The following is a 22539-nucleotide window of genomic DNA, read 5'->3' as shown; positions in this document are numbered from 1 at the left end:
TGAGATACATATATGTGTATGTGTTTTTAAACTTGGTAATACAAGTATTTCAAAGCTTTAAATGCTATAAAAATAAATGATTGTTGGTCTTCGAAATGTACAGTTGCTTTCTTTGATACAGCTTTTTGCTCTGTGATATAATTTTATTTGTGTCTGTTTCACAAAATAAACCATTGTAATTTAGAAAAATACAAGTCCAAATACTACAAATAAGTAAAGAAGTAATTAAAAGCAGTGTGAGAAATTATTTTCCAAGACCTAGCTGTTGGTAGGAGCATCTCTAGGATTATCTGAACACGTTGCATGTTAAACTTTGCAAAAAGTTCTTGGATTTCCCTTCCATCCTACTGAAAAGATCAGGAGATTGGTAACATTTTCTTAAATCTGTGTGAAACTTCATGGTGGGAATCTGCAATCTACAGATTTGTATCTTCTGGAAGAAGATGATTTCTTCTAGATCACGCTGCTTTGCTAAATGTTTTTGAAGTAGCAGAAGAAATCTTGTGGTGATGTTTGAAATTATTTTGTGGAGGCCTACTTGTGCAAATCATTTCACTGGATCTGTGGAGCTCTGTGTTCTTAGAAGTGTATGTTTATACAAATTGTATGATAGGAGTCAAAAGTGGCTACCTATTTACACTTTATACCTTATGAAGCTATTTGTATGTGTGAGAAACTCAGATAAGCTCATTTAGAAAGAGGTATTTTTACCTGTACCTTTTACTATCTGTACTTCTTTTGGTTTATTTTTTAAGAAGTTGAATTTCTAATGCAAATTGTCCTTCTGAGAGACCTCATACGGCAAAAAATTAGTCCACGTATAGTAATAAAAGATACCCTATGTGTTTTATGTAAGGCTTCTGTGCTTTAATTTAGGAAAAAGACTGATGGGAAATTAGAAATAGATTACCACATCCAAAAAGAATGCCATTGTTTTGTGCATTCATTGTGTTTCTAATACTGGTTACCTTGCTAAGGATGATTACATGAAAAATGCATCTAACCTCTTTTCAGAGGAAAATGTCACATCCAGGCATCTGCTGTGTTAGGCCTGGCTTCATTTTAGCTGTTTGGATGTGGCACATAGATTTGCATGTGGCTGTGTTTTTTTCAATTAATTTCAGCAGAGAACTGGTGAAAGCTCTTGAACTTGTACCACGTATTTCTTGTGCCAGGAGTAGGTCTAAGTTATGGGAGTTTCACTTATTTGTGGCACAAGAATGAAACCAAGTTCTCATGGGATGTGCAAATGTTAGGCACAGAGACGACTTCCCCTGTTCTGTTTCTGAATTGTTTCTTGGAGTTTGTTTTGGTGGTTTTTTTTTTTCTTGATATGTTCTCTCAGCTGAGTTAGATATCACAACAATTCTAACCATAGAGGCAGAGCAACAAGAACATACAGTAAGCAGAGGAGACGGATTGCCTCTTCTGTCTGCTCCCATGCCTGTTGAATGTGTTTAGATTGTCCTGAAGCCTATAAAGACATTTCTGAGTTGTAGAAGTGGTCGGGCTCTGGGAACAGGAGCAAGAAGAGCTCCCTGGATGTTGGCTATATAGGAAAAGGTGGTTATAGGGTGAAAAAATGAACAGTTAACTATGGAATTGGAAGCTGCCCCTTTTCCAGCCACAAGTGCTAGTTGGAGTCCTGGTCACTTCAGCTGGACTACCATGTAATTTACATGTTTTGTCTTTGATCTTTTCTCAATGCTAGAAAAAACCACACTTGCAAATATGTATTAAATGCCTACAAGATTGCACTTAATGCATGTCTGTCTAGCCATATGGGCAATTTTGCCCTTTGACTGGAACACGGAGTTTAAAATACGTTCTTCTAGAGAATATAGAGTTTCTAGTCTCAAGTCTGTTGGTCCTTGCAGAGAGAAATAGAACTATGGTTTCACAGAATCAGAGGCTAGTTGAGGTTGGCAGGGACCTCTGGAGATCGTCTGGTCTGAACTCCTGCTCAAAGCAGGGTCAGCTAGAACAGGTTGCTCAGGGCTGCATACAGTCAGGGTTTGAATACCTCCAAGGATGGAGAGACTTCAGTCTGGCTGGACAACCTGCGTCTAGTCTGGCTATGCTCACCTAACTTGTCGGATTGTACTGTTTCATTATAGGTGATACAGAATTAAATTTATTTGGGCTGCTTTAAGGATGACTTTTTTTTTTTTTTCCTGCTACTGAAGTTTCACTTTAATTGAAAGTTGTTTCATGACAGATGTAGCTTTCCAAGTGCCTTCCTCCACTTCCCCTTACTTCATTCTGCCACCTTTTTTTGAGCAATAGCTATAAGATCACAAGTGTAAAAGAAGATATGGATATAAAGACAGTAGGCAACTGTTTAAATCTTTATTACTGCCTATTTTGTTACAGTTATGTAATGCCTTCCTTTGAATTACGTGGGTTGGTTTAAAATGCAGGTAAAGGACTACATCTGACTGTTGTTTTTTTAACAAAAGCCGTGTAACAAATTGGCCATTTCAGACATTTGAAACATTGAACTCAACTTCATTTCCCTTCTTTTCCAGTTGCTGCTGTAGTGTTATTCTATACAGCCCAAAGCCCACATAATATACCTCTGACTGAAGTAATTGGGCCAATATGGCTAATGTTGCTACTTGGAACTGTGCATTGTCAGATTGTTTCAACACGAACTCCTAAGCCACCTCCCAGCACAGGGGGTAAAAGAAGAAGGTATAGTCTATGTTAAAGTTTTTATCATTTAGGATTGTTAAACTATTCTGAAGAACACACATGAAAAGATGTAGGGGTTTACAGTCTCTGCTTTGTAAGAGATGAGAAATTTGGTGCTCTGTTTTTATCTGAAACTTCAAAACGGGTGCTTAATTTTATGCGTTGACTAATTTATGCATTGTTTTGTTTGAATTTTGATGCAACGCATCTGACATTTTGTCTCAAAACAGTTTGTATCTGAATAGTGGTGGAGTGACAGTATGTATATTACTGCAAATTTAGTCAGTATCGCAGAGTTCTAAAACTATCTCTGTCAGTACCATGCGTTAAGGGGAGGCGCTACTGGAAGCGTAGAACTTAATTCTTCCAGCGCTTCACTGAGTATGGTTTGCCACAGTGAATTGTCCCGTTAAAATGGGAGAACCTGCAATAGTTAATTTTGCGGGTCTGAGCCTCTGATGATGAGATGAAATGTATTTTGGGTTTAAGTGTTATGATAATGAATAAGTGTTATGCTTAGTTTTATCAATTTGAGTTTATTAAATTGACATGATAAAGCTTTAATAAAATATTTTGAAATCTTGCTTGTTTTTGCATGCTTTAATTGCTGAACACATTGTAGAACAAGTAGATTGCACTTATAAAGCTACCTTCCAATTTTAATCTCTTCTGATGAAGGAAATTAAGGAAAGCAGCACATTTGGAAGTACATAGGGAAGGAGATGGCTCTAGTACCACAGATAACACACAGGAGGGAACAGTGCAGAGCTACGGTACAAGCACCTCTTGCAGTATTGGCGCTGTCTTCAGAGATATCTGGCATGCTGCTTTCTTTTTATCAGGGTTTGTATTTATTCAAGGCTACATATGTGTTTGAGATGCACTATCCCTTTTCTAAATAAGTAAACATTGATGTAATGATTAAACTTTTGTTGATCTAGTTTTTGTTCTTAATAGTAAACTCATTTCAGTATTTGAACATGTACTAATGTGTTGTTTCTTGACTCTTGCAAATGCTGACGCAATAATTTTTTTAATTATTTAAATAATTAAATTTTAGCTAAACTATGTTTTGATGTAGGAGTACTCTGTGTGGGCTATCAGGAACTAACCAACTCAGTTTCTCAATTTTAATGCAGTGAGAAAATTTGACTCTTTAATTTTACTTTATTACATTTTCTGCTTATTACTCTGAGAGAATGCTTATTGAACTCTTATCACTGTCATGAAATCACACACTTTTTCTGAAGAAAAAGCCTTCAGGATTCAAATAGGCATAGCATTTAGTTTAAAAATAAGCATCAAAGATATGTTTTCTAATGATTGGAAGAAACGCCTAACCCTGTTATATTCTAGAGCTGTTTCGCAAATGTTCGCTCTGCTAATGCAGTACTCTGGGCAATTTAAAAGTGTTTTAAAATAACAGTCTGTAGCAGTCTGTGTTCAAAATATGCTATACACACAGCATTGTGAGTTCTATATATCAGCATCTATTAACAAGAGAAAATATGCTTATAAAATAGTATGAAATTAAGGAAAGGGATACTGCAAGTTATTACATTGATGCTTTGTTGTGCATGCTGCATCTTAAATATGGGTAACACTAACATGTCTGTCATACTTGTGGTATGTGCTCTTAACCACTGGTAAAGCTTATCTTATTTACATTCTGGGAATATCTAGTTGAAATCCTGAATCAGTTTTAAAAATGTTTAAAGATATTGCAAGAGGAGAGCTCATTTGACTTTTTCTGCGTAGATTAAGCTACCATTGACAAACTGTAAGACATAGCAGTAGATACCACTGCTGTTCTTCGCGTCTGTATGCATTACTTTCTGGTATGTTTGGTATGTAATCTTGTAAATTTTTGAATGTTTTCCATTCATTGAAGGTACTGATCTGCAATAAGTAGTGTTGGAAGATCATTTTTTTTTCCTTCCCTTCCCTTGTATTGGGCTCAGGGTGTTTTCAGTTGAGAAGGGCTGTGTGGGACTTGCTCTAAGGACTTGTTTAAACCATTTAATGAGATAGTGTATATATATATAGATGTTAAGCCTTATGATTACTACTTAGTATATACAGTATCATCAAAGGATAAAGAGCACAGAGTGACTGAGAATGCTGTAAGTAGCCCTTAGTCATTTTGTTACGTCCTCAATTGCAGAGGCACAGTTGTTTGTATGTCTGGAGCTGTACAAACAATATCAGGAACTTGTCCAGCTGAAAAATAACCTTTTTATTCCCAGGAGATCACGCAGATCAGTTTCTTCATGTAATTTTTTTCATGGTAATGCAAACAGTTTTGTCAGCACAGTGGGATGGCAGAGTGGGGCTTGAAATGAGTAAGCAGGAGCACTGACTACTTTACTTAGTGATGTTGCTGGAGAAAATCTTATGAAAACTCAGTGCAAGGAAGCTGTATGGTGACATCTGACCTGTCTTTTAAAACATATTTTGAAGGTCTTTAGATAAGTACATTAGAATGTCTTGTTAGTGTTTATTTACAGCAGTTTTCCCACATATATTAAGCTTTGAGATACCATTTTCTGGAGTCTTAAATACAGGTCTTAAATTCACGGTTTCAAAATTAACCTCAGAAATTATGTTCTTTGCTTCCGGGCAGGACCCTGTGTACCTAGACCATTTGCCTACGCTGGGGTCATTGGTAATCTGGAACTGTGTTTTCGATAAATATCCTTTTGAATGGAAGAACTCAGTCTGACTAATAAAATATAATTCTAAACTTTAATCCAGCACAGAGACAATTTTAAAAATACTAATTATTAATTTCACTGGAAAGGAGGGCAATATCCCAATAGGTAATTTATACAGAATTTAGTACTAATTTTGGACTTTGCTCTGTGTGTGTGTCCTTACTCCAATAATGGAAATCTCACAATTGTAACTTCTTTAAAAGTTTTGCAGTATGAAGAGGGAGAAGATTGTTTTGACCAACCCCAATGAAAATACGTGAGAATAGAATACTTGACAGTGAAAATATAGTCTTGCAGAAACTTGATTTAAATCTTCCTTAGTATTTTCCTTGGCTAATGCATGGATAAGATTGAACGTTATTCCTGACTTATCTTTTGCATTTGTTTGAGCTTTTTAAGACCTTGGATTTATTCATGGTGTTGTCCTGTCTTGCTCTTAAATAGTTCTAATTCTAAAGCATGAAACTTTAAAAGTGGATTAATTATGTGTGTGTGTATATATATATATATATATAGTGATTCTAGGAAACTATACATCTCTGTCATCTAGGGAAATGTTGTTCATGTTTATTCTTCTTCTTTTTTCTTTTATCATGGTGTAGTGCACGAAAGCCTAAATTTAAGCCCAAACTTACTCTTTTCTGGCTTGAGGCTTACATTTAAATTTTGGGATTCTTACAAAAAATAACTGATTTCTACATTAAAAACAAATGAAAGACCTCAGTTAAGTTACCTGTTTTCCAAAATGAGCCTTAATTGGTAATCATACTAGTGTTTGTTTTGCAGTTTTTACACTTCAATATTGCTTGAGTAGTGAAGTCCTATCTGAACAAATTATACGTACATACATACATATGTTCTTTTTTCTCTTACCTGTTCCTACTCAAGTGTTTGAGGCTATTTCTTCCTAGTAGCTTGCAAGTTTCATGTGAAATGTGTAAAAGCTTCTCAAATCAAACTTGGAAGAGTTGTCCTGTTGCTTCGCTCATAAAGCTTAGTAACTTGCAGAGTAAGTCTCTCTGACTAGATGTGTGTGTGTGTGTGTATATGTGATGAGAACTGCATTCTCTTTTTCATTGTTAAAAAGAGATTTTTTTTAAAGTGCCAACAGTATATTAAAGCATTAAAAACTGGCCTCTGTGGTTCCTGCTTATTGCAGATAATAGTAGTACTAGTTCATTAGTGCTCACAACTGAACTTACTGAAACTATTTTACAATGAGTTGCCACTGAAAGTTTGGTACTTGCTTTATTGCAGTAGTGAAATGGCAAAATAAGCTTTCTCTTTCTTCAGTTGTCTTATCTTCATTAACTTAGTTAAATAACAACATTATGAAATGGCACAGAAATGAAGGTCTAACAATTTTAGTGTTGATAGTTTGACGTTTTTGTTCAAAGCCTCAGTAATGTTTTAATGATCTTCTTAATGGTCCTAGAAAACTAAAAAAACTCTGTGATCTAGCATGTTGGTAATCTACAAACAGGGGGCTTACTAACTGCTTCACTGCAAAACAAGTGCTAAAGCATCTTGCTATCACTTTACCTTTGTAAGCTTATAATAAAAAATAATTCATGTGAATACATAATTGCATAAAATGTTTCTGACAGTTTTGTGCTCATATAGAAATAAAGTCGGCTAAGAATTTTGGGAATAGGTCAGGGAATAGTAGTTGAGTTCTGTAGCTTCTTACAAGACAATTAGAGCAGCAGTCACTTTGTGGGTTTTGTTTTGTTTTGTTTTGTTTTTTTTAAATGCTGTTAGCTTTTTTCCAGGAAGGACTGAGGGAAGGTGGAGTGAAAATAAAGATGGAAAAGGAGGATGAAATATTTTAGTAACATTGTCTCTTCTCTTCATTATTTTGTCTGCATTTCAACAGATGAATTGTTCCTTTTTGGATTTTTCCATTTCATGCAGCACAACCTAGCCATTTTTTGTGTTCAGGTCTCCACTATATATGTGGGATACCTTATCTTGGGAGGAATGTGAGGCGACTATTCCAATTCTCCTGATTTGTTCAATGTACATATTAAAGAGGAATTTAATCCTCTGCTGTGTAATCCAAGCTCTCACAGAATACCTTACTCCTTAAAGAGAAAGGCAGTGCATATTCCCCCATTAGGAGCACAAGACCAGTTGAACAGATTCTTGATAGTTTTATGAAATATGTCCAGTGTTCTACTTTTATTAAAAATAAAAAAAACACACCTGGAAACTTGATTCATAACACTTACCCACCCTGCCCCCCCACCGCCAGTGTTCTGGGAATCTTAATAAACAAAATATAATAAACACAAGATATTCATTGCTTTTCTGATCCCCCCCCCCCCCCCCCCCCCCCCCCATGTTATTTATTTTGAGAATACAGAAAACTTAAGTGTAGGCTTGAAGTAGTCTCTATGGATAAAGTAGCAAGCTGCCATTTCTTTTCATTCCTTCATCAATTGCACTTTCTAATTTGGAAGTGTAATCTTCCAAATGTTTGCTTTGAAAGAGCCTTTTTCTGGCATTAGATATTCTTGCTGCTACATCTATTGACTGGATAAGGGCCTTGACATCTAGAGACTGTTACGGAAGACTGTTCATCAATATTAAGTCTTAGTGATAATTAGTAATAATACTGAAGCTTCGTTCGTAAACTTACTTTGTGATTTGATGACAGGCTTAATTAGTGTATTTGTAAGGTAATTCAAAATATATTGCTAGGGGTGCTATTGGATAATGAAGTAAATCACCTTCTATTTAGCAGAGTGGTCAATAAGCAGAGTGTATTTTAAAATGACAACAAAAAAATATCAGTGTACAGCATACTAAACAGCATGTTTGCAGCTTCAGGAGGTGGCATACTTCCTTTGAATTAATAACACTTAAAGAAACTTCTGGCATACCTCTTTTTTTGTTATGGTAGAATACAGAAGTTTCTCATTTAAATTTGAGGCTTGTGTTTCTTCTATTGCCAAAGTAGCTGTAAAGTTTTAGTTTTAAAACATAGGTTTCCTTTTCTTTCAGTAGCTAACGATGTAACTTTCTTCCAGACACGGTCAGTTTCTTTTGTAACAATTTTAGGAAAGGATAATGGGTGTTATTTAGAAGATGGAATAGTTACAGATACTGTATCAAATGAAAATATTCATAGTTTGTGGTCATCTTAGTAATAAAACTAAAACATGGATTGAGAGGGATAAGCAGGATTTAGACTGGGGGGAAGAATTTGAGAGGCTCATCAATTTAGTCCATATATTTGTTTCAAATACAGATCTAAGAAAGCAAAAAACTCAATAGATAAATCCACTGAGACTGATAATGGCTACGTGTCCCTTGATGGGAAAAAGACAGGTAAAAGCAGTGAAGAATGTGTGCAGGCCCAGGAACGTCGGTGTGAAGTGATTAAGCCAGAAGAGTCAGGGTGGAGCACTGCAGCAGTGAGAGATGCCTTCAGCAATTACAGTCATCACAAAGTAAGTGTGCTTCCTTGCTTTCAGAGCAGGGTTGTTAATTTGATATGTGAGGTATAATTTTATGCTGCTTTTCAAGCATTCTTGCCTACCTAAAAATGTTTTTTAAATGAAGCTTTGGCTTGGGGTCCTGGGGCCAAAAATTATGTCAAGTCTTTTAATTTCGTCCTCATATTCCTAGCCTTTCCTTTTTCTTGTAGGAGGATCCTTACTGACATCTAAACATTCTTTGCCATTTTGTATTTCAATGCACAAATTTGTGTGCTGTCTTGTATCTGTGGGGTTTTCCAGACAGCTAAACACACTGTACCTTTTCCCCTCTCAGTGATACTTTGGGCACAGGCTGTCTCTATGCTGAAATGGAACAAATTTTGGATTACTGACAGTGTAATTTTGAGGTCACTCTGAGCACTTCCCTGTGAATCATTTTCCTTTCCCTTTTTTTTTGATTGGTCTCTGGAGAAGATGTAGAAGCACAATTTCCCTCTCAGCAAAGTAGGGAGGATTCTATAGTGAAGAATAAGGATGAGGTGGAAGCATAGGAAGTGTTCATGAAAGAAAGCAGAACTTTTAATTTGGCTGCGTCTGATTATCTCCCGGGTATTCTATTTTCATCTTACTGTTCTATGGAATAGCTTTTCCAAAATGTTTTTGCTGGCTCTTTTATCATTGGCTTTTGAACATATATTGACTGCTATTACAGCTCTTATACTTGATTCTGTCTCACTAGTATTTGCCATCAATAATCATAGAAAGGGATTTTCCATGATAGTATCAAAGGGAAGGGTTATTTACTGGAAGTCTGCAAGTATACATTTTTATAAAGGAAAGATATCCTTTGTGGATTTTAGCTGAATTATTTAACAACCCCTTAAAGATCCATGTGATTAAGTCAGAATAAAGGTGATGAGGGTTCATCTCAAGGCAAAATCTTCACTCTGTTGCTCTGCAGGAGGTGCCTTCTCAGCAGTGGTTCAGCTATCTTTAGCAATTCCAAGCATTTTGCATTCTTGATGAAAGCAACAAATCAAGCATTTTTAAGAAAAAGTAATTTTAAAGAGTTTTAAATGTTTTTGATAGAATGGATGAGGTTGTCTGTGTTTAGCTTGCTCAGTGAGTACACACCCACATTAAAGAGAAATTGGCAGAGGCTAGAATAGGCTCATCTCTTCCCCCAAAGGCGATCAATACATTTCAGTGCCACTGCAAAAGTCAGTAAATAAGACACCCGGAACTATTCTGCCTGTCCCTCTTTCTCTATGCAACTCAACTGTTGCAAAAGTGAAATGACCTGACCTTGAAGCACCTCAGAAAAGAGAGTTCAATTGTGGAAGGGAGAATGATGTCTGAGTTACAGAGGGGCAAAAAGGTTTTGTTATATTAATGGAAAACAGCTTTGCTATTTTTGTCCTTCTAGCATTTCATTGATGACAGAAAGACTCCAAAGGAAACATTACAGCATCCTGTCTGGTGATCTCATAACAAATGAGAATCTACAAAAAAAGTTTTTGACAGCTGAATGATCCTTTGCTGCACTTTTTTCTTTCTGTTACTGTAAGGGCTACTTTAACTTCAGTTTAAAATCAGGGAAACGGAAAGCAGAATATATTAATGATCTCAGTATTCTACATGCCATCTGTAGCACTTTATTGTTGGAGGACAAAGCAATTGTACTGTATATGTTGATAATTCAATGCTATAGTGTCTGCTGTCTCAGTTTTGGTGGTGGCTTTTTTTTTGGTTCGTTTAATTTTGGGGTTTTGGGTTATTTTTTTCCCAAGTATTCTGGATATATTGCCTCTAAGACTTTCTTGGTAGGTTAGACTTAAACAAAATTACATTTAAAGTAAGAATGTCAGAAGTGTTCTTTAGTGTAGTATGAATTAGCCCTTCATCATGTGAGAAATGTCTATTTTGATATTACAATATCTATTTTATGATCTGTGCTGTACCACTTGATTTTGACAATTGGAAATGCGTTAATATCTGACTTAAATGAGCATAGATGATAATGTTGCAGCAAGAAATTTGATTTCAGTAGTTGAGAACAAGGCCTCGTAAGCATGAGTGTATGTCTTACTAATATTGTATTTCTTGCACTAGGATACTCACAGGACTGTGACAAATTTATCAGATGAAGTTTCTAGTGAGGAAGGGCCTGAAACTGGATATTCTTTACGTCGCAATGTAGAACGCACTTCCAGTGATTGTACACTTCGAAACAGGAAATCTCACCATTATAAGAAGCACTGTCCTCTGGAGGTATGTTCTTTTCCATTGCTGCTTTTCTGTAAATTGTTAAAACATGTTGGTTTCTAATTGAATAGACAAATTTTTCCTTAAACCCTTTTTCTTTTATAGTGGATTTTAGGAATCTGTTAATTGGAAGTCATGCTAGTGGGGACAGTGTTTGTTTTCTTAATGACAGCGTTTTGAAATTTAGAGTTTCTTATTTAGCTGGTTTGAGCTTCATCATACTTCTCAGTTTTTTGTAAGGAGCCTAAAATATTTTCCGTAGATGTTGCATCAGGTTATGGCCAACTCTGCGGCTGCCTTTTGACACCAGTTATCTCCTCTGGTGTTTCTCTCCATTTAGTTAATATTTTGGATTCCCTAGCCTTCTTGTGGAGAAGTCTAATTGATGCTACCTCGGAGTTTTCATTCTTTTATGTTTATTGAAACAATCATTTAAAATATTTTCATGAAATCTCAACAGATTTGTTAATGCCTAAAAATACTGAAATCAAGAGACTTGATGATATCATAGCTTAGAAGATGGGAATTTATAGATTTCATGTTACCAGAGTCCTTAATCATCCCTCAGATATTGAAAGAGAAAGGGATATGTTATTGTGTTTTCATTAATTTATTTATCATTGTAAAGAAATTGTGCTGCTCTTTTGCTAATGATACGCAACTTTAAAAAAAAAAGTTCTATATATATATGTGTTAACGGCTGTATTGCCGTTTTTTCACTAGCACTGAGAAAAGAGTGTAATTTCAGTTCTGACAAAAGTCCACTTACAGATGAGTTTAATAATCAGAGCCTTGCGAGTAAACTTTCTACTTGATATAAGAAGCATCTCCTTAGAAGGGTTCTGATATTGCTTTCTCTGATTAACAATTGCAAAGACTTGAAGTTGATGCTTTTGCATAAGAACATTGTTAGATAATCTTCTATTCCTTTATTTCTCACAGGCTTTGGTTAAAAAGATCCAGAAGGCTAACTGATTTGAGTGTTTAATGCCTTATGCATGTTTAGTTTAGGAGAAGTGAACAGGTCAATACTTGGAACCCTCTGCTTCATATTACAGAAGATGTCTTCTGACTTGTGCAGCTGGTAGTGCTTGACAAGAGGAAGCAGAAAGACATTACAGTCAATTTTTTTTCAGCTTAAATACATCTTTTGCATAGAATGCTTCAGAGCTAGGGAAGACTGTGTTTAGATAGCTTCAGAAACTGAAGAGACTAAATTTGCTCTGTGTGTAGCTTTGGCAGTAATATTTTACACTTGCTCCCTGTTTGCTTATCTGACTGATGCCATGAAAGAGGAAGCCTTTCTTTGTTGTTACCAACTCGCCTCCCCCACATGATTACAAAGGAAATGAAACAATAGTTTTCAAATCTGTGAAAGCTTTCTTTGTATTTAAAACAAAAATAATAGTGAAGTCAGTGGATATACTCTCAACTTCTGTCGTACATTTTCTTTTATCTTCATGTTTCCTTGTCAACTTAATTGTTGTTTGAGCAAGCTTTTTGAACATTCTTACTTTATTAACTTCAGGACTCAATGGTACCCAGTAGTGACTACCTTCTATAAATACTATTTATTTTTTTTAAGAAAAAGAAAACAGTTCAGACTCTTTCTGCATTGATATTATCCCTTACTTTGTAAAAGAAAGGGAAGGTGTTCACACCAATTTTTTTCTAAATATTTCTTTACAAAATTGCTTATATGAAATACATTAGGCATAATTTTCAGGAAGAACAAAGAGTATGTCTTCAGATAATAATGCATTACAAATCATATTAAATTAGTAGGTCTCCTGAAACATCGCTTGATTTTTATTTTTGGTTTTTTTAAGTGTAAAAAAATTGTGTATATTCTCAAGAGAAACTAGTAGAAAAAAAGAAATTTTGTGTGAAGAGGTAAAATTGCCAGAGGATGGTGATGAGTAGGATGGTACTGCTTTTAAGACTACCTACCTATCTTGCAGGATTTGGATTCTGCTTACTGTAGAAAGTAGTTTAAAGCTCTGCATTCTTGTTCTGAAGATGTTAGATTGTTTCATATGTATGCATGGGGAGATCTGAATGTCCCAAACTTAATATCTATCTATCTTTCTATCTATCTTTCTAAGGTAAAAGTAAAAATTGAACATAATAAGGCATGGTTGTTTCTCAAAGTTTGTTGGAAATAATGAAAATTTCATGAATGACTGTGTAGATTACACATACACTTAGCATTAGCTATGTATGCTCTTTGTTATTTTTCTTCTCAATGCCTGCTGCCTAACTCTTCAAACAGGTGGGCGCTCTCTTTGTCTTTGAGAAGGTATGTTAGTAGTAACTGTGGGGGGATGTGATTTGTAGGGGACTTTGAGATTCAGTTCCTCTTTTATTACAGGCTCTTACATTTAGAAATGTCCTGGAACACATCAAACTTTTTTTTCAAAACTAGTTAATTTGTGTCCACACTGCATGCTTGAAAGGCTATTTGAGTGCTTCAGGTCTTGAATGACTAGAAATATGTGTCCCTTCCTCCAGGGCCTTGCCCTTTCTAGAGGAAGAATTCCTGACTACATGGGGAAGTTAATAAGTAGCTAAAGTACTTCGGTTCAAACAGATAGAGACAGAAAATTAAAATGTTGAATTAAAATACTTTGTGAACGATGCTTTTTTTCACTCCGACACATTTCTGTATTACAATTTTAGTCTAGTGTATAGCCTTGCTTGTCTTTCATATTTTCACTGAAGTATTGAAGCTGTAAAGTGTTTCGAAAAATGCTTAACTTGTAGCTTATAAAATCAGAAGTTTGAGACACAGTTGGAGTCTGTGGCTTGATAATTGCCGTTAAAGTTCTTTGTGACCCTCTCCCTGACTAACCAGAGACCGAGGCCATGGCCTATTAACTTGTTTATACTTTTAAAGTGTAACTTTGAACTTGTTTTGTCTAAAAACCTATGGCCTTTTAGACATTCCTTGATAAACATGTAGTTCTTTCAGATGAGAAATATAATGGATTGGAACATAAAAAGCAGATAAACAGGATTCACTAATTTGAACTTTATATCTGTTCTGTCAAGAAACAATGTAGAATTAAAAAAGCTGCATTAATTCCAATGCATATTTTAATTTCAGGACACACCTAAATCAGGTACTAGCTGCAGTTCTCGATGTTCAAGCTCCAGACAAGATTCTGAGAGTGCGAGACCAGAATCAGAAACTGAAGATGTGCTGTGGGAGGACCTCTTACACCGTGCGGAGTGCCACTCTTCCTGTACCAGCGAGACAGATGTAGAAAGCCCTCAAGTGAATCCATGTGTGAAGAAGGAATACAGAGATGACCCATTTCATCAGGTTGGTATCCACCATTTTTGATTTTTTTTATACTACACACAAATTCAGTATTATCAGCTTTATCATATGTAAGAAGGCCTGGGAGAAAGAACCGTATATTAAATGAAAGTAACAAAGCCAAAGTGATTTGATAGAATTAAAACAAGTAAAATTTGATTTCTGCTACTCAGTCATTTGTCAAATGAAAAGGATGTGACAATATACTGAAACAGCTTACAGAATAGCAGAAAGATAACATACATGGTATCTAATGTTATATATATGGATATGAATTGTTACATGTGTATTATATATGTCTAAATTTTATTTAGATATAATATTTTTGGTTTTACCTTAAAACTAATAATTTTATTTCACTACTTAATGCTATTCCGTAGCAACATATAGGCAGTAATTTCTGAAAATTTTAGTGTTTGTTGTGCAGCACTTCAGTTGCAGGCTGCCTTAGGTTGACATTGGACAGAATCCATTCATTGTTAATACTTTGGTAAAATCCATTCAGATGTCACAGTGCCAGTTATATTTGTAGTACAAGTCTTATCTTTATATTGCATGTTAATTGCATTGTTAATTTGAACGATTTAAGTACACAGATTGAGAATGTGAAACATTCTTCTGGGTACACACATCATATGTGTTGGTAGTGCACCATCAGTATGAGGAATGTCATTGAAGAGATGGTGTTAATACTAGCTGAGGAAAAGAATTTCAAAATTAGGTTTTTCATTCATAACCAGGATTGAAAATTATGTATTTGTTGATTTTAAAAAACACCCCCTCCTCCCAAAAATAAAAAAACAAACACAACAACAAACCCAAAAGTGATAGCAATTTGGATTTCACATGGTCTTTGCTTTTTTATTTTTATTTCTTCTTGCTTACATTGCATGTAAACACAGAAATGGAAGCCTTTCAATAGGGAGTTGAATTGCAGTATATGCACTGACTTTGTTTTTCTGTAGTTGAGTGTTTTTTCTGTTATAGATAGGTTATAGATTGTGAATTTCTGAGTTTCAGCTCCTGGTGTTGACACTCTCTCTAGAGGGAGACCTTGGAAATCTATGACTAAAAAAGTCCTGCAACTGATATTTGTGTTGTTTTAATAATATAAATCGATGTTTTTCATCCAGTGGGGAGGGGGGGGGGGGAGAAGAAAAAATTGAATACTTAGCAAAACACATAGAATTCAGAAAAATACTGAAAAGGTTAAATAATAAAATAAAAAGCTTTAATTTTAATCAGTGATAAATTAGATTTTAAAAATAATATTGTGCCCTACCCCCTGTGGTTTGATGCATGTAGTGCTAGGTGACCAGGCAGAGTTGAGAGCAATTTTAATCACCTGAATCGAAGAGGAGTGAGACAGGGATGAAGGAAGTCAAGAATTGGCCGCAGCAGAACCTGTCTCAGCATTTTTCCAGATCCTTCAGTTCTCACTTGGTGCTCTGTTTAGAGTAAAGGTGCCTCAGCCATAAGTGCATTCAGTAGATTAGGCTGGGATTGCTTGGCTTTTGGAGCAGCATCTATTGAGACTCCTACCGCTCACTGAGTCTTGCCAGATACAGTTAGCATAGCGGGGGCTTTATCCATAACAAGGATTGTGAAGTACACAAATATCATTAAAAGCAAATAAAAAAAAAAGTTGGGCTTAGGCTTACGGTGAGAAGAGGACTTTTCAGAATGTTATGGAAAGAATAATAATAGAAAAGTAAAATACTCCATTAAACATACGGTAAAATTAAAGATGGCTTGTAAGTACTTTTTTGGTTTTGTGTATCACTCTTCTTTGATATGTTTGAGCAAAAAAGAAGCCAATTAATCCTCAACCACAATGTCGACACTTCTTAGAAAATTAAGTATGGGGAAGGAGAGATCTCTGTACTCAGAGCTGTTCCTTGGAAAAGAATTGGATGATTTTGAGGAATGTGGTTAACATATAGTAGAAGTAAATGCTATATAACAATATTTGTGTTAGTCAAGTGTGGGTTTTTGTCAGCATATTGCTGAAATGGCAATAGATTTTTATCTCCAATGGAATGTATTCCTTGCCTTCCCCAGAGTCATTTGCCTTGGATCCACAGTTTGAATCCAGGACTAGAAAAAATAAGTGCAATTGTATGGGAGGGTAATGACTGCAAGAAAGCAGATATGTCTGTGCTCGAAATCAGTGGTATGATAATGAACAGAGTGAGTATTCTTTTTACTTTATGCAAATATTTTATTTAGGAGTCTAAGAACTACCAAAAATAAGCTTATTATATGTAGGGATTTGTATGTTAGTTTGGGGTTTGGGACTGCTTTTTTTGTTTGTTTTTTGGTGTTTTTTTTTTTTTAAAGCATGTTACTGACATTGTTGGTCCATGGCTTACATCACTCTGATTTACTTGTTACTAATAGATAAAAGAGCTACCAAATCTTAAGTGTTGTGGCAATAAAATGTGTTTGCATTGTTAGGTACTTGCTAACATAGCCAGCCTCTGTTTTATTGTTCCAAAGTGATGTATGCTGTGAATATTCTTACTTATCTCCTTGATTTTGATGAACAACCAGTGTGTTAGGTTAGGAATATACAGATCTGAGCATTTGAATCCTAATATTAAGACTGGAAAAGAAAGCTTTCCTATTTAGGAAAAAAATATCTAAGACGATGAGTGGGATGTCTCACTAGTCCTCCCTTCTTTTTCCTAGTACTCCTCTTCAGGAAATGGTTGGAAAAGCATTTAATTGATGTAATACTTTTTTTCAATACCGACAACATAGGCATTTTGTAGAGTTGAACATAAAATCCTAGCATAGTTGAAGAAAACTATCACTAATTCTGACAAGTTGATACTTACTGTCTCCAACTTGTTAAAAAGCAGTGTATTCACAAACTTGGTTCAGGTCTCTGTACCTGACTCATGAGGTGATACAGTTTTGGGTGCAATCCACAGCAGAAGTAAACTTGACAAAGCCATATCCAGGACAGTAGAACTCCAGTCCTGTCTGAACTGTGAATGCTTTGATTCCTTTAAAAAACATATAACCAAAAAGCAAAACACAAATAGGAGCAACATACAGGATGTAAGCAACACAGTCTGATTGGTACACTTTGTTAATTCAGTGTTGAATGAATTTTTAATACAAGAACATGCACTGGAGTCTTTTAACTGCAGTGTTATATTGTTGGGTTTTAAATGTGATTTGTCATATTTAGTTCCTGTGCATTAAGTCCTCATTGAGGAGTTCCTTTTCCTTAATAGTAAATTGTGAAGATGCTTAGTTCAAGTTTTCATATAACTTAGCAGGTTATAAAGTGTTCTTTGTGATGGTAAGACAGGAACATTAATAATTTATTGACTTAATTAAAAATTAATTCCAAAATTTAAAATATCCTTGGTTTTATTTTGTTTTTAGGTGAACAGCTATATACCAGGAATTGGTTATCAGATTTTTGGAAACATCATATCTTTAATCTTGGGTTTAATGCCATTTGTCTTTCGACTTTCCCAAGCTAAAGACTTGGAACAACTAGCTACCCATTCTGCCACTGAACTTTGTATGACTGCATTTGGATCAAATGGAGATATTCTGGTTCTCTCAATGGTGGTTATAAGTTTTGTGGTCCGTGTCTCTCTAGTGTGGATTTTCTTTTTTCTGCTGTGTGTAGCTGAGAGGACGTATAAACAGGTATGAACAGCAAACCAAGAGGTTTCATCCAAAGCAAAACAAGGTTTACTGTTTGTGGTTTTTTGACTTTGTGGCTATTTTAAACTTGTTTTCTTCAGCGGACTACGATTCATAGATCAATGATGACAAGTACTTCAAAGGGCTTACAGTTTAGGAGATGACTCAGTTGCAATGGACTGAAGTCTGTACAGTCTCTGTAGATAACCTCTTTTCTTGGAGAGCATTTCTGAGGGAAAACTTCAATATTTTCTTCCAGATTTCTGGCTCAGTGCATTAACCTGGCTCTTAGTCACGTCCGAGAAGAAGGTGTTTCAATAAAAGAACTCTATAAATGTCTAATTTGTTCTATCAGTCTGTTTCATTTAAAACCTTCAATTTAATTCAAAACAGTTCAGTCCAGAGCCTAGCCAAGGGCCCTGCCTGCTTTGCTAGCAGATCGGTCCCATGGCTGGAGTCAGCCAGAGCTGCTATTGAAGTAAGATACTTGTTAATTTATTGTTTGTTATTGCAATTTAAACTTTTAAAAGAATATCAATATCCCTTACTGTCAGCAGAGTATAGATACTTACTAGCCTACAAACCAAAAATTTTTAAACTTTCTTTTCTCAAGTTATAGCCAAACTAGGCGATTTAGTACAGTAGAATAATATTAACCTGCTTCTAATAATAATTTCTGTTGGAATGACCTTCTGTGATACAGGCACTCTCTAATGCAAATGATTGGCAGGTTTGATTTTCTCCCAAATTTTAAAAGCATAGTTGATCTGTTGTCTGAAATTTAAAGAAAGGAACTCAAAGTGTAGCTAAATTTTGTTTATCATTTGACTATGAAGACTTTTAAAACTTTTTAGTGTATCTCCTCTTTTCAGTAACATGCTACTCGTATTTCTGCACTGTATTAACATATTTCAGTTTTAAGTGAAGCCTTTTCTCGATTGTCTTTTTAGTGTCCTTGAAAATCAATTAACAGTTAAAGCATTTTTTTTTTTTCTCTACAGAGGCTACTTTTTGCCAAACTTTTTGGTCACCTAACATCTGCCAGAAGGGCAAGAAAATCCGAGGTTCCTCACTTCCGCTTGAAGAAAGTACAAAATATAAAAATGTGGCTTTCTCTCAGGTCCTATCTAAAGGTAAAATAATGTATATTTTTGCTAACACTTTAAAATACCTTATAGGCTCTTGATGGAAGGTTGGTATCCTAGTCTGAATTTTTCCTCCTGTGCACTTACTGCTGTTGGTGCACATGCCGTATATGCTTCATTTTAGTGGCTCTGAGCCAGCAGTGTCTGCAGGCAGCTGGATTGTAAGAAAGTAAATGCCTAGTTTTTACCTTGGAGTAAAGTATGAGTGTGTTTCAGAGTTGGAGTCTTATGTTACTAATGCTAGCAGAAAAGTCTCTCAGGTGAATATGTTGGGTAAAAATAGTGACTTTTAGTATAACACAGATGATACCTTATTGTAAAATACCCACCACTTAGTGTCATTAACACAGAAGGTATCTATAAAGCAAGACAGTTTATATGCGTGTTTGTGCTGTGTTTATGTGCCAGTTGAAGCCAGAAATTATGCCCAAGTATTATCTGTAAGACATTCTGATCCCTCTATTGTATGTTCAGCTCACATTTGAGTAATCTCTTTATACCTCTCTAATGATCTCTCCAAGCCAGAGCATTTTGATGATTCTTTGTAAAAGGATACATGTTCTCTAACTCAGGGTTTGGTGTTTTTTGTTTGTCACCCCCCCCCCCCCCCACCCACCCCAAGTTTTAGTCCGTTTTTCTCCCTAGATTAGGTAATTCAACTCAGATGAAGTTGAATTATTTTCCCTATTTGGTTTCTATAGCAGCATTTTTTTGGTCAACAGCAACTAAGAATCTCTTGCTAGTGGTGGTAATCCCCTTATTTCCATCTATGCTTTCCAACAGCAATTAAGAAAGGTTAGATGAAATTTGCTATCAATAATTTTTAGAAGTAGGTAAAGGATTATGAAAACATAAAGCAGTTATGGTGTAGAAACTGGAGAACGTGGAAAGCAGGAACTATAAACAGGCAAAATTTTTAATGTAAAGCACAATACTAAATTTGAAAGTGCATCATTTTAAGAGGAATTGAGGCAATTAATTGATAACACAAGTATGGAAGTATCTGTTGGGGCGGCTGTGAAAAAGAGGTACCCTTTACATTTTACATTTGAGAGACTCCTTTTTCCTTGTAGTCTGTAATGTGTTGCTGGCTGGGAGGAAAGGAGGATAACATCACTTGGACAATAGAATGTAGTTTTGATGCTTTAAAGACTGCATATGGTAGCATTGTTGCAGAGAGAGTGTTGCCTTCTTTTGTCACAACCACATCTTATATATTCCACTCTTTCTTATGCCACCAGAAACACTTGTATAGTTGTGTGACTAAGAAAAAAAGCAATCAGTGGTCAGAGGCAGGGGCGTAGAGAACTAACCCAACTGAAAAATACCGGTCAAGAACACTAATTTTCACCTCTATCTGTTGTTTTACTTGGTTCACTGGGCACATCTGTAATGCCTGTGCAAGCACAAGGAAAGGAATGGAGACAAGCAGCTAAGCAGCAGGGCTGCCTTCTTGCAGCGGTGCTGCTGGCATATACTGCCATAGCATCTGTCCAGAATACACTTGCATGTTACCTGTCTGTATATATGTCCACCTGGGAAGATGTGGGCTGGGGTATATACACATCTCAAGTCTAGCAGAGGCAAAACTCTCTGACTCAATATAGAAGCAGTGCGTGTGTACCTGCAGTAGTAATTTGTACTTCTCCCCCCTGCCCCAACATTTAAACTTCCTGTCTCGTTCTCCAAATTCTAAGGTTATATCTTGCCTATGTACACCTCCCATTCTTGTCGCATTTGTATAGTTAGTACTATGTTTAGAGAACAAAGTTGAGCAATGAATGTCTGTTACAACTTGTACATGCTTCAATGCAGCACAGGACATATAGTTCTTTAAAAATAAAGAGGGGAAAAAGCTCAGTGGGTAGAAATATTTCATTGTATCAGTAAGCAAGAAAAAAATGTCTGAAAACAGTGTGGTTGTACCTTTCAAGACAAGCGTGTTTTCCTCCTCCTCCTCCTGGGTGAGAGAATTATATTATTGCACCTACCACAATGGGACAGTGATTTACAGCTACAATTTTTATGTGTCAAAAAGAGGCAAATAATGGAAAAGACCAACCATGTGAAATCATATTTTGATATCCTGTTGCAATCTGGTGTCCAAAACACTTTTGTTAGTACTGGTTCAATACTTGGGGTTAAAGCCCAGTGCCATATCTGATTTGTTATGTCAGAGAATGCTGCTGAAAGTTGTGTCATATAATGAAGGAGCTGACTGAACATGTGGTGAATATTTTCTTTCTCATAATTACCTTTAAATCCTTGCATCTGAATTAATCTTGCACGCCTTTAGGGGTATTAAAATGTAGTGATTTTATTAGGATCTAATATTGTGTTCGGAACTTAAATTGCTGAATTGTGAGCCGTGATGAAACATAGGTTCAAGGTGTGATTCTAACTGGATATGCTAAATATCACCGTTGATTGGGTAGGTTTTCACTCACATATATCCATACCCTTTATTTTCAGCGTCGAGGTCCTCAACGCTCAGTTGATGTAATAGTTTCATCTGCTTTCCTACTGACTATCTCAGTTGTGTTTATCTGTTGTGCACAGGTAAGGAAATCTTGTATAGCTACAGCCATGACTTAAATAGCTTTAAAATAGTTTTGAGTGCCTTTTGCATGGTGATTCCTATTGAGTTAAAAGACCATGGTGAAAAATCAGTAACAGCTGATACAGCTTTTCAGAAGATTAAGCTGCATTTTGTATTGTTCATTTTATCTACTTCAGAATATTATTCTCTTAAGAGAGAAACTTATTGATAGCATAATTCCTAACATGATAAGATTTTTTTAAAAATCTATGTCCTCTTTCATTTTTCATCATGTATTTTGGAACATGGGGGGGGGTTCTAACTTTGCATCAAAACACACGTTTGAAAACTATTGACCTTGGTTGATGATTTTTGTGAGAAACAAGATTGCTGGCTATATTAGCTTGCCCTCTAGTGGAATATCTTTTTGTAAGCAAATCTATGTTTAAGGATTTTTACCACTTAAGATTTTTCCTTGAGCTTCTGTTTCAGAATACAGGAAAGCTTCTGAATGGCTTCTGGTTGTATTTTCTTTCTACTTTCTTCCCTAGTTAACACTAATGTGTTTCCCTGGTAGCTAACTATAAATACTTTAATCAGAATGTAATGTATCAGTAACTCTGCTTGGATTAAATTTTCTATATAATTCAGTACATTTGAGGGTATGTTTTGGTTTTTTATCCTGTATAGTGTCTTTGCAAGTTTGAACATGGGTTTAAAATTAGCTTAGAGTAGATAGTTTTTTCTA

General features: G+C 35.6%; 1 protein-coding gene across 2 annotated transcripts in view; it reads left to right on the top strand.

Annotated features, from left to right (window-relative positions):
• PHTF2 (putative homeodomain transcription factor 2) overlaps positions 1-22539 on the top strand; it is a 73076-nt gene that overhangs the window by 37692 nt on the left and 12845 nt on the right. Inside the window, exons 6-14 of one of the 2 annotated variants that reach the window (XM_040595601.1) lie at positions 2529-2694; positions 3373-3537; positions 8662-8863; positions 10964-11122; positions 14223-14441; positions 16500-16628; positions 17838-18110; positions 19109-19240; positions 21725-21811. In XM_040595601.1, the coding sequence (XP_040451535.1) occupies positions 2529-2694; positions 3373-3537; positions 8662-8863; positions 10964-11122; positions 14223-14441; positions 16500-16628; positions 17838-18110; positions 19109-19240; positions 21725-21811 (1532 nt within the window). The remainder of the gene's footprint in view (positions 1-2528; positions 2695-3372; positions 3538-8661; positions 8864-10963; positions 11123-14222; positions 14442-16499; positions 16629-17837; positions 18111-19108; positions 19241-21724; positions 21812-22539) is intronic. The other variant, XM_040595602.1, reaches the window with a different exon arrangement.

Source organism: Falco naumanni, chromosome 5, assembly GCF_017639655.2.
Source record: "Falco naumanni isolate bFalNau1 chromosome 5, bFalNau1.pat, whole genome shotgun sequence".
Lineage (NCBI taxonomy): Eukaryota > Metazoa > Chordata > Aves > Falconiformes > Falconidae > Falco > Falco naumanni.
Note: the sequence above shows the minus strand (reverse complement) of the source record. Positions and strands in the feature narration are given on the sequence as shown.